The sequence below is a fragment of the Vitis vinifera genome, chromosome 9 (assembly GCF_030704535.1).
Source record: "Vitis vinifera cultivar Pinot Noir 40024 chromosome 9, ASM3070453v1".
In the NCBI taxonomy this organism is placed as follows: Eukaryota; Viridiplantae; Streptophyta; class Magnoliopsida; order Vitales; family Vitaceae; genus Vitis; species Vitis vinifera.
Window position 1 is genome coordinate 685,282 of NC_081813.1, and position 12,189 is coordinate 697,470.

At 32.7% G+C, this 12,189-nt stretch overlaps 2 protein-coding genes across 2 annotated transcripts; both read left to right on the top strand.

Moving 5' to 3' along the window:
• The first annotated feature begins 599 nt into the window (after window positions 1–599).
• On the top strand, window positions 600–3,599 carry LOC100853121 (pollen receptor-like kinase 3). The gene is made up of 2 exons (XM_003632730.4): window positions 600–2,021; window positions 2,629–3,599. The coding sequence occupies exons 1-2, from the start codon at window positions 740–742 to the stop codon at window positions 3,405–3,407; spliced, it is 2,061 nt and encodes a 686-aa protein (XP_003632778.4). The 5' UTR covers window positions 600–739; the 3' UTR covers window positions 3,408–3,599.
• A 5,946-nt stretch (window positions 3,600–9,545) lies between these two features.
• LOC100254947 (exocyst complex component EXO70A1) lies at window positions 9,546–12,189 on the top strand. Its single transcript, XM_002272360.5, has 2 exons — window positions 9,546–9,782; window positions 9,870–12,189. The coding sequence occupies exon 2, from the start codon at window positions 9,898–9,900 to the stop codon at window positions 11,731–11,733; it is 1,836 nt and encodes a 611-aa protein (XP_002272396.2). The 5' UTR covers window positions 9,546–9,782; window positions 9,870–9,897; the 3' UTR covers window positions 11,734–12,189.

Here is a 12,189-nt window from a genome sequence, read left to right on the forward strand (position 1 = left end):
TGAGTATGCAGATGCTTTTTGTATAAGCATGATTATATTGTTATAAATTTTCTTATTAAGCTGATAGATTTTAATAAAAAAAATACATTTTTTGATTTTATTATAATATTAGAATTCATATTTTATCAAAATCAATATATTTTTAAGTTTTATTTTTAATAAGATATGAATTGAATTGAATTAATATCAATATAAATTGAATCCATAATTTTTTACAAAATCCAAATTGAAAAATTATTTTAAAAAGTAATTAAAGTTTATTTATTCAAAAGAGTTTTCAATTTATTCCTTGAAAAATCACTTTTTTTTTTCTAAAGAAAATGAAAGACTCTATTTTATTATTTAAAAAAGAAAGAAAAGAAAAAAAATCGTTTTTTATTATTTAAATTAAAAATTAAACTGTTTTTTATTCATTTCCTACTTTCCCAATATCCAAACGGACCGGTAGCAATACAATATAAAGCATCAGACAAGGAGCCTCTCATCAACGGTATTAACGGTTTGTGGAGGCTGACTTGGTCAAGACCAGTAGACCACAGGCCCATTTCTCTCTCTCTAAGCCCCTACGCCTCTCTCATTCGGAGGCTCTCTCGCCACCTCCATCCACAAACTTTCACAAAAGACAATGAACACATCCCAACAACAACCCATTAGGAAACCACCCAAACTCAGCCACACAAAATCCACCGGAAAATCTCGCCGCCGGCTCTGAGAATTCACCTCATTTCTCACCTAAATAATGACCCTTGCTTCATCTTCTGTTTTCTTTTTCACTGTCGTCCTTCTTTTTCCGTTCAGTTTCTCGATGTCGGATTCTGAAGCTTTGCTTAAGCTCAAGCAATCTTTTACCAATACTAATGCTCTCGATTCTTGGGAGCCTGGTTCTGGGCCTTGCTCTGGAGATAAGGAATGGGGTGGACTGGTTTGTTTCAATGGCATTGTCACAGGTCTTCATTTGGTAGGAATGGGATTATCCGGGAAAATCGACGTCGAAGCTTTGATTGCGATCACGGGTCTTCGGACCATCAGCATTGTAAACAATTCTTTTTCGGGTTCCATCCCGGAATTCAACCGATTGGGGGCTTTGAAGGCCATTTTCATATCTGGGAATCAGTTTTCCGGCGAGATTCCGCCAGATTACTTTGTGAGAATGGCTTCTTTGAAAAAACTATGGCTTTCCGATAATAAATTCACCGGCGCAATTCCTTTGTCAATTCAGCTTCTTTCTCATCTTATTGAGCTGCACCTTGAAAACAACCAATTCACCGGAACTATCCCGGATTTTAATCTGCCAACGTTGAAGTCGCTTAATCTTTCGAATAATAAATTAAAGGGAGCCATCCCCGATAGTTTATCGAAATTTGGTGGGAGCGCATTTGCAGGCAATGCGGGACTGTGTGGGGAAGAATTGGGAAATGGGTGCAATGATCATGGGATTGATCTCGGCACAGACAGGTCCCGCAAGGCCATTGCAGTGATCATATCAGTGGCTGTCGTGATTATATCCCTTCTAATCATCGTGGTTTTTCTGATGAGGAGAAGAAAAGAGGAAGAATTCGACGTGCTTGAGAATGTTGACGAGTCAGTTGAGGTGCGAATATCGGGGTCTAGCAGAAAGGAGGGATCAAGCACCAGCAGAAGGGCCATAGGCTCGAGCCGGAGGGGCTCCAACCGTTCGAGCCAGGTCAAGAGCAGCATGAAGGAGGACATGGTGGTGGTGAATGAAGAAAAAGGTATTTTCGGGATGTCGGACTTGATGAAAGCTGCTGCTGAGGTGCTTGGAACTGGCAGTTTGGGGTCGGCCTACAAGGCGGTGATGGCCACCGGCATTGCGGTGGTGGTGAAGAGGATGAAAGAAATGAATAGAGTAAGCAAAGAAGGATTCGATCTGGAGCTCAGGCGACTGGGCAGCCTGCAACACCCCAATGTTCTAAACCCTTTGGGTTACCATTTTCGAAAAGAGGAGAAGCTCATCATCTACGAGTACATTCCCAAAGGCAGTTTGCTATTTGTACTCCATGGTAATGAATTCAAACATTAGCTGATTAATACTTTCAAGTTGTTTTTAACAATAAATTTCTGTTCACAACTAAAATATCAAAAATAATTTTCTTCTATTACTTTTTTTTTAATATAAAAATTATTGATTAGATTTCACGGTATTCAATTATTATTTATGAATTAATTTTAGTCCCCTCTCCTAGGATTTAACTAAATGTGCTTAATTCCTATAGGTTTAAGATTTTATTAAATATCTCACTTACTTTTAAGTGAGAAAAAAAGATAGTAAAAATAGAGGATATGTTTGATGATATTAATAGAAGACAAAATGTAACTTGACTTTATACTTTATGATCTTCATGCTATTTCAAATGAAATTCATAATAGACACTTAATATGAAGTTTGTTGAGTGTACTCTCTCATTTAGTATTAAAACATTACCTTAATTTGACTTAATATATAATATGTATCGATTATTAATAAATTTAAGTTTTTTTAAGTTATATTGATTAATTACTTATACTAATTATAGTGATATTTTCTATTTATGAAATTCTTAAATCCTACTATGTTATGCATATTATTGATATATTACTTAACAATTTAAGCTAATTTTATGATCTTAGGTGATCGAGGACCCTCCCATGCGGAGCTCAATTGGCCAGCGCGTTTAAAGATCGTTCAAGGGATCGCTCGAGGATTGGGCTATCTCCACACCGAGCTAGCCTCATTGGACTTGCCCCATGGCAATCTCAAATCAAGCAATATCCTTCTCACCTTCGACCACGATCCATTACTCTCAGACTATGGATATAGCCCATTGATCAGCGTCAGCTTTGTTTCACAAGCCTTGTTCGCCTACAGGGCCCCCGAGGCCGTCCGGGACAATCAGATATCGCCCAAGTGCGACGTCTACTGCCTGGGAATCGTCATTCTTGAGATCCTCATTGGAAAATTTCCCACGCAGTATCTAAACAACAGCAAAGGCGGCACCGACGTGGTGGAATGGGCGGTGTCCGCCATTGCAGACGGGAGAGAAGCTGAGGTATTCGATCCCGAGATCGCAAGCTCCATAAACTCCATGGAAGAGATGGTGAAGCTCCTCCACATCGGGGTCGCTTGCGCCGAGAGCAACCCCGAGCAGCGACCGGACATAAAGGAGGCCATTAGAAGGATAGAGGAAATACATGTAGAGGGAGGCGGCAGCGGAGGAGGAGCTAGCCATGATAGAACCATTCAAGTTCTGCCGTCCCTCCGGGACGGATACGGAGAAGTGCCGGTGGCAGGACCGCAATCGAGCCCTCGGGAGGCGTATGGCGAGATCTCTCTGAATGGATCCGACAGCCTCGAAGAGAACCCCGGCGCCGGGCACCGCAACGACAACTTCTCATTTTCCATTTCCTAACGAGCTGTTTTAATTTCAGCAGTAGGTTTGGGAGCAGATTCAAGGAAGAAGAAGAGTACTGCAGAAGGCTTTATTCAAGTGATGGAATGTGGATGAGTGTGAAAGCACAATTCTTATACCATAAATCATGTAAATCCACGAAGCGCCTTCCTGATTGAAGGATTCTGTTTGAGAAAAACACATGGAAATTGCCTGGAGCCTAGAAGAAATTTATTAAGAGTTCATGTAGATATACGTATATATAGTTGTAATATCAGCTATGTTAGAATGATTAAAATATAAATTTTGGATTAATTTCACTCAGACCCGTAAATTTTGATGATCGATTTTAAATTTTATCCGTTAGCACTCCTATAAATATATTTCCTAAATATTTTCTTAAAAAAAATAAACTTTTTTAGAAAATATATTTCAGTGTATTTATATTAAACTTCAAGATCGTAAATAAAATTAACCTATAAAGTTTCAAAATAGAAAATTAAGAGCAATAAAGTATGATACTTTATTTAATATTTCAATAAAATATAAAACACATCATGAAAAATTAATGAAAACACGTCATTGAAAGGGTATTTGATAAATAATTTAATGACTTAATAACTTAATTTAATTCGAGATTGAAAAGTATATTGAAAGATAACTTAATTAAAGGATTCAAGTTAGATTTTTTATTTTTTATCATCTAATGCCAATCCATTAACCACACAAGGCCCATTGTCTTGGCCCATATAAAAAGGCTATGAGATTGGGTTGTAAAGAGCACAAAGCCCATTGAGACTCCCAAGTTCCAACTTCCAACTCATTGACGGTTCTGAAAGAAAATTAGTCAACCCTTATCTGCCACAGAATCATAGGTGATTACAGCTGGAGATCGGATTCAATATTTATTTATTTATTTATTTAAATAAAGCACACAACAGTAGCCCACCTGTGCCCTAAAATAATCCCCATTAACTATTTTGGAATTTCTTCATTATCCTTTTTCCATTCCCAATCACCCCTTACTTAACCATTGAGCCAGACTTATGATTTGGGAACTCGTTTCTTCTATTAATAATATTTTTTTTATTAAAAATACTATAATATTTTTAACAAAAATTATTTTCCAAAAAAATCACCACTGAATCATTTTCTAAATTTTTAAAAATAATTTTTAAAAATTTATTAAGTAATATCATACTTCCAAATATCAGAAAACATTTTTAAGCCTCTCAAAATCTTACCTTAAATCTAATAAATTATAAAATTAATATTTAAACTAATTTTTGAAATATTTAGATAAAAATCTTTAACAAAAGCATATTTTTCACAAGCATATATTTAGTTAAATTCTTATAAATATCAAATTGAAAAGTAAAAATGAAAAAACACTAAAAATTTTATTTTCCCTCACTTGATTTTACTATAAAAAATAATAAAAAATTAAATATAATTAAATTTAGTTAAAAATAATGTATTTTAAATTTATTTATTTATTTTTTCTACAACATAATGAAAATAAATAAAATTAATTAAAAATAATTTATTTACTTTAATTTTATTATTTATTTATTATTTCTTTCAATTCTTTTATGGTATTTTCTTTTAAAATTTTCAAACATCAATTTTTTTTAACCCAATTAGAGTTGTTTATTATTTTGTTTTTAATTTAAATTTTTAATTAATAATATATATATATATATATATATATATATGTAAATCGATTTACATTTTGCCCATGATTCTCTCGATTTGTTTTTAATCCATCATGCACCACTCGTGCAACCTCTAATTTAACAATAATTTTCTCTTCTCTAGATTATTGTTAATTAATTATCTCAATCAATGCTTTGGCCACTCACAAGATTCACAAAATAAATGATAATAATTAATTAATTAATTAATTAATATAGTACATCTTTATTAATGTATGTAACCTTTTTGGCAGCTTAAAGAATTGAATCATGTCACCTTCATTAATTAAATCAGCAATTTAAAATTAATTTTTATTATGATTATATTATTTTAGGTTTGTGAGAGCGTGAGTACACGTGAATGTTGGCCTATCTTGGGTGTGGATTGGTTGACTTAAATAAGCACACCATTAAGCTAATTGAGTTCAACAAGAAAGCCTCATGCGATCTTTAAATCACTGAATTTAAGTCATTCTGATTAGGACATTTTTAGTGTGTAAATTGAAAGAAAATAATAATAAAAAAAGATCTCAATCTATTAAGAATTAAATTTGGAAAGGCATGCAAAAAAAAAAGAAAAAAAAGAAAAATTGATTAAAGCCAAAAACATGTTGGGAAAATGGAAAAAAATAAATTTGAGAGCACGTTTGGGAGCTGTTTTATATTTTTTAGAATAAAAAAACATAGGAAACATGTTTGATAATTCAAAACTGTTTTTTATTTTTTGTTATTTATGAACAAATAATAAAAATATATGATATTTTCAAATAATATTTTTTAGTTGTTTTTACTTGTGTCTTTAAAAGTTGTTTAAAAAAAAAATTATGTAAATACGTAGAATGATTAAAAATAAAATACTACATATAAAAATTATTTTTAAAAATAGGTTAAAAATATTTTAGGTTTTCAAACAGACTTTTGTTTTATAAAAATCATAAAACAATTTTTAAAAACTACTTTTCATAATTATTTTGGAAAACAATTATCAAATAGATCCTTAATCTCTGGTTTGTTTTAAAATAAAATAAAATAAACATTTAAAAGCTCAGTGTTATGTTTTCAAAAACCAGTTTTTGGGAATAATTTTCAAAAACAAACTATCGAAAATAAAATTTAATTTTAAATTTTAAATATCAAAAACAATTTTTATTTATTTATTATCTATGAAAGTATTATTAAGATGCATTACGATGCTTAAACTTGGTGATTGATATGTCAAAGAAGGCTTGATCTATTTTTAATGGATGTCAGATATTGTAATCAATATAAGAGTTAAGGTAATAGGTTTGAACCATAAAGCTTATTAGCATATGCTTCCACTTTTCTTTAGATATATCAAGAAAAATTATATATATATATATATATATATATATATATATATATATATTTCCAGGGTTTGATATAATAAGATATTCAGAAGGTGTGAAATATTCAAAGAACTGATATTATCCATCATAATTTTGGTGAAGGTGTGAATTTAAATAAGCTTATTTGTTTGATCATCTGATTTAAAATTAAAAACTGTTTTTAAAAATTCACAATATTGTTTGATCATTATTTTTTGGAAATAATTTTTAAAAGTAAAGTGAAATAAATAATAATTTTTAAAATATAAGAATAATTTTTTTTTTACTAGTTTTTAAAAATAGAAGAAAAACATAGATTGATTTAATCATATTTTTTAAAACTTATTTATAAAAACATTTTTTTGTTTTTTAACTTAAAAATAATTTTTAAAAACAAATTTTAGAAAATATAACTAAACCGAACATTTGATTTGGAAAGAAAATAATAGAAGTTGTGATTGAGATTCAAAGACTTAAACAGAGCATTGAGACTTTCCTTTCATATATCTACACTTCACCCCTGAAATATCTGGTTGTGATTGGTGGAGAGAGACTTAAAAGAAGATTAGTCCAAAAGGCAACAGGATTCTTGGGTAAAAGCTTTTATTTTTGGGCAATAAAGTGACCCTTACCCTCCAAAAGCTTTGTGATATTTTCTCAGCTGCCAAACAAGACCACACAGGATCTTGGAAATTCCCTACTTTCTTAATTATTACCCAAATATGCTGCATTTTTCACCTAATTTTATTGGTTTTTGAATTATAAAGTAGTCTACCTTTAAAAATGAACAAAAATTCCAAATACGAAATGGTCCCTTTTTGCTTTGTGGGGTTCTATAAAAGTGGAGGGTGCTTGGGTTTACACCTATAAAAATGTGAGGAAAAATGTAAAAGCAAAAAAGAAGTATTAAAAACAGGAAAAAAGGGAAAGGAAAAGTAAAGTGACAGTTTTAAATTTAATATTTTTTTAAAATTTATTTTATTTTTTTCTACTAAAGGAAGAATGTGAAAATAAATGAATATTTAAAATTTTTGTAATAGATAAATATTTGCTAAAACGTTACTTTTATTTCTGAAGAGGTTCCGATATTACATTTTATTTTATTATATTATTTATAGTTATCGTTTATATAATAAAATTTGGTTAATTTCATTCAATTCCTATATTTTCATTAAATGCATTGAACTTTTATTCGATGACTTAATGAAAATAATTATTAAACACATATTTTTTGTTTCATCTATCTAAATTTTAAGGTTATGTTTTGGTTACGAGAATAAAAATAATAAAAATAAAATAAAAAATAAATAAAAATAAAAAATACATTTAAAATCAATAAATTGTTTAATTTCAAATCCATTTCACTTATTTTAATTTTTTATGTAAAAATTAAATAATTTAAAAATATAGAAATTTATCATTAATTTTAATTATATTTATTTTCCTTTTTTTATATAACAATGAAATATGAGAAATCAATTTTCTCAACAATTTTTTTTTTGTTCCTTCATACTTTTTAAGAACTAAACATAATATTAAATTATTCTTTTGATCCAACTTCCGTTTCTTTTCTCCTCTTCCCATTCATCTTCTTTCTCAATTTTTTTTTTCTTTTCATTGGAATTTTATTTATTTCTTTTTTTTAATATTAAAAAAAATCAAGAAAAAAATATGAAGGGAGATAAAAGAAAAATAATGAAAAAGAAAAAAAAAGGTTGAAAAAGAGGGTAATTTTATCCTTTTATATTTATATATTTTTTTTTAAAAGTAAATGTTGGGAGGGTTTTTATGAGTGTGTTTAACAAATTTCTTAAATAAAATATAAATATTTTAATTTTTTTAAATAATTCAATTAGGTAAAAATACTAGCATTCATCGGAATTCATGATTCCACAGCAAAAACAAGCTGGCTGGAACCAGTGTCATAGGCATTTTAAACACGTTTTTCTAGGCTGTCCCAACCTCCCAAAAATTAAATATAAGTAAATAGAATAATGCACTGCCACCACTTATCAAATAACTTCATGTAACTGTCATAAAATTTTACCTCTTTTTTTTTTTTTAGTACTTAAAATTTTTGAAAAAATTAAAATAGAAAATTAAACATGGATAATTAAGTTTTGGTTTAAATACACTTTCCGTTTTACTCTTTTTTACAACCATAATTACTCATCGCTCATTCATTTTTCATAAAACGTGTTGCTTTATAATGGAATGCGAAAAGACGAGACATAATTTGAATTCATATTTAACAAAGAGGAGAAATATAAAATGCAAAGCACTTTCTTTCGTATTCGGCCTATACCAAACATGGAAAGAATTTAAGTTCATATCCAATAAATTAATAAAGGGAATACAAATTACGAAAATGGGGGTTCAAATTCGAAATCAAGGTTTGATACCACATTGAACTATCAATTTTTTTTTTTTTAACTTAAATTTATAAGATTTAGACTCAATATGCATTCCTTAATATTATGGATTTCTTGAATTAATTTTACTTCCTCAAGTGTTATTAAATATGGCTTTATTTTTTTTAAGAAAAAAATAAAAAATAATTAAAAATAATAATTTTAAATTATTTTTAAGAATAAAATTTTGATAATAAACACAAATATGAAAAATAATTTTCTAAATTTATTGTCATGATATTGCACATTTATTTATAATCCAAAGTTTTAAAATATTTTTATATTTTCAAAATTATTTGAGGTGGCATTAAAAAAAAAACAAAAACAAAAACATCTAACTTGTGTTTTAAAACAATAACCTAATTTCAAAACAATTTTTAAAAAATGTTTTCAATAAAAAAGACTCTTATCAAATGTATTTAAAATTTTTATGATGATTTATTTGAAAAGTATTTTCATAAAACAAAAATTAAAGATTTTATTTTGGGAAAAGGAGGAATCGGGCTTTATGATAAAATGGATGCTTTACTCGACTTGTAGAGTCCTCACTTTTGAAATGGAAAGCTTTATTGGATATGGGATGATAGAGTCGTAAGCCATATGATTGGATGGGCAATATGGTAATTGCATAAATAAGTAAAAATTTCCACAATTATTACAACAATTTGTAATATAATATTTCAGGTAAAATCCCGGCAATTTCGCCTGGATAAACTTGGGATGATTCCACCGCCGGCCGGCGAGTCAAAGTCAGTCTATTTTTCTCCTTTGTTTTTCCACAAAAGCCCATCCACTCTCTTTCTCCGAATCCAGACAAAGCCTCAGCTGCCTTACAAGACTCTCTCTCTCTCAAACCCTCTCTGAATAATATCTCACTCTCAGCTTCCTTCCACAATTCAACTAAGCTTCTGTCGCCGGCGGAATCGGCGCCGCCGTGAGGATCATGTATTCATCTGATAAAGTTTGGTAGATTTTTTGTTTTTGTTTTTTGTTTTTCTGGTTTTTATTTTTGTTTTTATTGTTTGTTTTCAGATTCTGAGGGTTGAGGTGTTATCCGGAAATGGAACCGCCGGAAAGTATTACGTTGGATGCTGCGGAGAAGATAATCTTGCGGTGGGACTCGACGGCGTCGGAGGAGACGAGAGATCGGTTGATCTTCGAAGGCGATCGGCGGGAGGTGGATCAGTATTTGCAGGCCGTGGATGAAATCCAGCGGTCGATGTCGGCGGCGACGATTTCCGACGGTGACTGTAAAGTGAACAGCACTATCCAGATCGCCATGGCGAGGCTGGAGGATGAGTTTCGGAGCATTCTGATCAGCAACACCAGTCCGCTGGAGACTGATTCGCTTATCGATTCAAGTTTTTCGACTCACTCGAGTTTGATAACCGAACACAGTGGTGAATTTGAAGAGTACCCGGAGGATGAGCGTGTGCTGGGGCAAGTCGGAGAATCACCAAAAGCAGGTGAGTCGAGTTCGAGAGCGAGCGCGAGTTATCGATCTACGAATAGTATTCGCGAGCTGGATCTGATTCCAGCTGAAGCAATCGACGATCTTCGATGCATAGCCGAGAGGATGATCTCTGCCGGATATCTCCGCGAGTGCGTTCAGGTGTACGGGAGCGTACGGAAGTCAGCTGTGGACTCGAGCTTTCGACGGCTCGGTGTCGAGAATCTGAGCATCGGCGATATCCAACGGCGGGAGTGGGATGTGTTGGAGGTGAAGATCAGGCGTTGGATAAGAGCCGCTAAAGTGTGCGTGAGGATTCTGTTTGCTAGCGAAAAGAGGCTTTGTGAGCAAATCTTCAAAGGTCTAGACACCGCTATCGATGATGCTTGCTTCATAGAAACTGTTAAAGGTCCAGCAATTCAACTCTTTAAATTCGCTGAAGCGATAAGCATAAGTCGGAGAACGCCGGAGAAGTTGTTCAAGATGCTGGACCTTCACGATGCTTTATTGGACCTGTTACCGGATATTGATGCCGTTTTTGAATCAGAATTGTCAGAATCTATTCGAATTCAGGCAGCTGAGATCCTATCACGCTTGGCGGAGGCAGCCAGAGGGATATTATCGGAATTTGAGAACGCTGTGCTCTCTGAGCCTTCGAAGGTTCCGGTTCCGGGTGGAACAATTCACCCCTTGACTAGATATGTGATGAATTATATCAATTTGATATCTGATTACAAGCAAACCCTCATTGAGCTTATAGTATCAAAGCCCTCAACCGGGTCAAGATACTCCGGCGACCAGACTATGCCAGATATGGATTTTGCAGAGTTTGAGGGGCGAACTCCCTTGGCGCTTCATTTGATTTGGATTATTGTAATTTTGCAATTCAATGTGGAGGGGAAGTCCAAGTGCTACAGAGATAACGCTTTGGCTCATTTGTTCATTATGAACAATGTTCACTACATTGTTCAGAAGGCCAAAGGGTCAGAGGAACTGCGGGAGATTATTGGTGATGATTACTTAAAGAAGTTAACATGGAAATACCAACAGGCGGCTACTAGCTACCAGAGAACAACTTGGGTGAGGGTGCTGTATTGTTTGAGGGATGAGGGGTTGCATGTGAGTGGAAGTTTTTCCTCTGGGGTCTCAAAGAGTGCTTTGAGAGAGAGGTTCAAGGCCTTCAATGCTATGTTTGAGGAGGTTCATAGGACCCAGGCAATGTGGCATGTGCCAGATTCTCAGCTCCGGGAGGAGCTTCGGATATCTATAACAGAGAAGTTGCTCCCAGCTTATAGGTCATTTCTTGGGCGGTTCAGGAGCCATATAGAGAGTGGAAGGCACCCAGAGAATTACATCAAGTACTCAGCAGACGATTTAGAGACTGCTGTCTTGGACTTCTTTGAGGGATACCCGGTCTCACAGCACTTGAGAAGGAGATCTCAGTGAAGGAATGAAAAGAATTTTACAAAGTAGAAGCTAGGACACATTCTTTGAATTTTTGATGGGAGTATGTGGGCAATGTGGTGCTGGTTACTCTGGGATTTCCTGGGCATTCAGATTCTTACACTATTTTGTTATCAGAAAACAGGGGGAAGAGAGGAAGATGGCTAAAAGTGGCTTGCTTTCTTGAGCATTTTTATGCATTTTCCTATCCTTTCCTTTTCCTCAATCTCTCTGGGACTTAACTTGAGGGTCGTGGCTAAGAAGAAATGAAGGGATTGGATCGTCATATTTAGCTTTCCAGAATAGCCATGCCTATCAGCCTGATGCTCCTGCCCTGTAAGCATGTTGTTTGATTTGTTACTACATTCTAGATTTTGTTTCACTTGTTCATATGTGAATTGTTGGATTGTGTGTTTTCCTTTATTGTTTATGATATTTATAAGCAATTTTCTTCTCTAA

What these genes read in the sequence shown, in the direction of transcription:
- LOC100853121 (XM_003632730.4), top strand. Translation starts at nt 740, where the DNA reads ATGACCCTTGCTTCATCTTCTGTTTTCTTTTTCACTGTCGTCCTTCTT. An exon ending in TTTGCTATTTGTACTCCATG is followed by an intron (nt 2,022 to 2,628) that starts GTAATGAATTCA and finishes TTATGATCTTAG; the next exon opens with GTGATCGAGGACCCTCCCAT.
- LOC100254947 (XM_002272360.5), top strand. Translation starts at nt 9,898, where the DNA reads ATGGAACCGCCGGAAAGTATTACGTTGGATGCTGCGGAGAAGATAATC.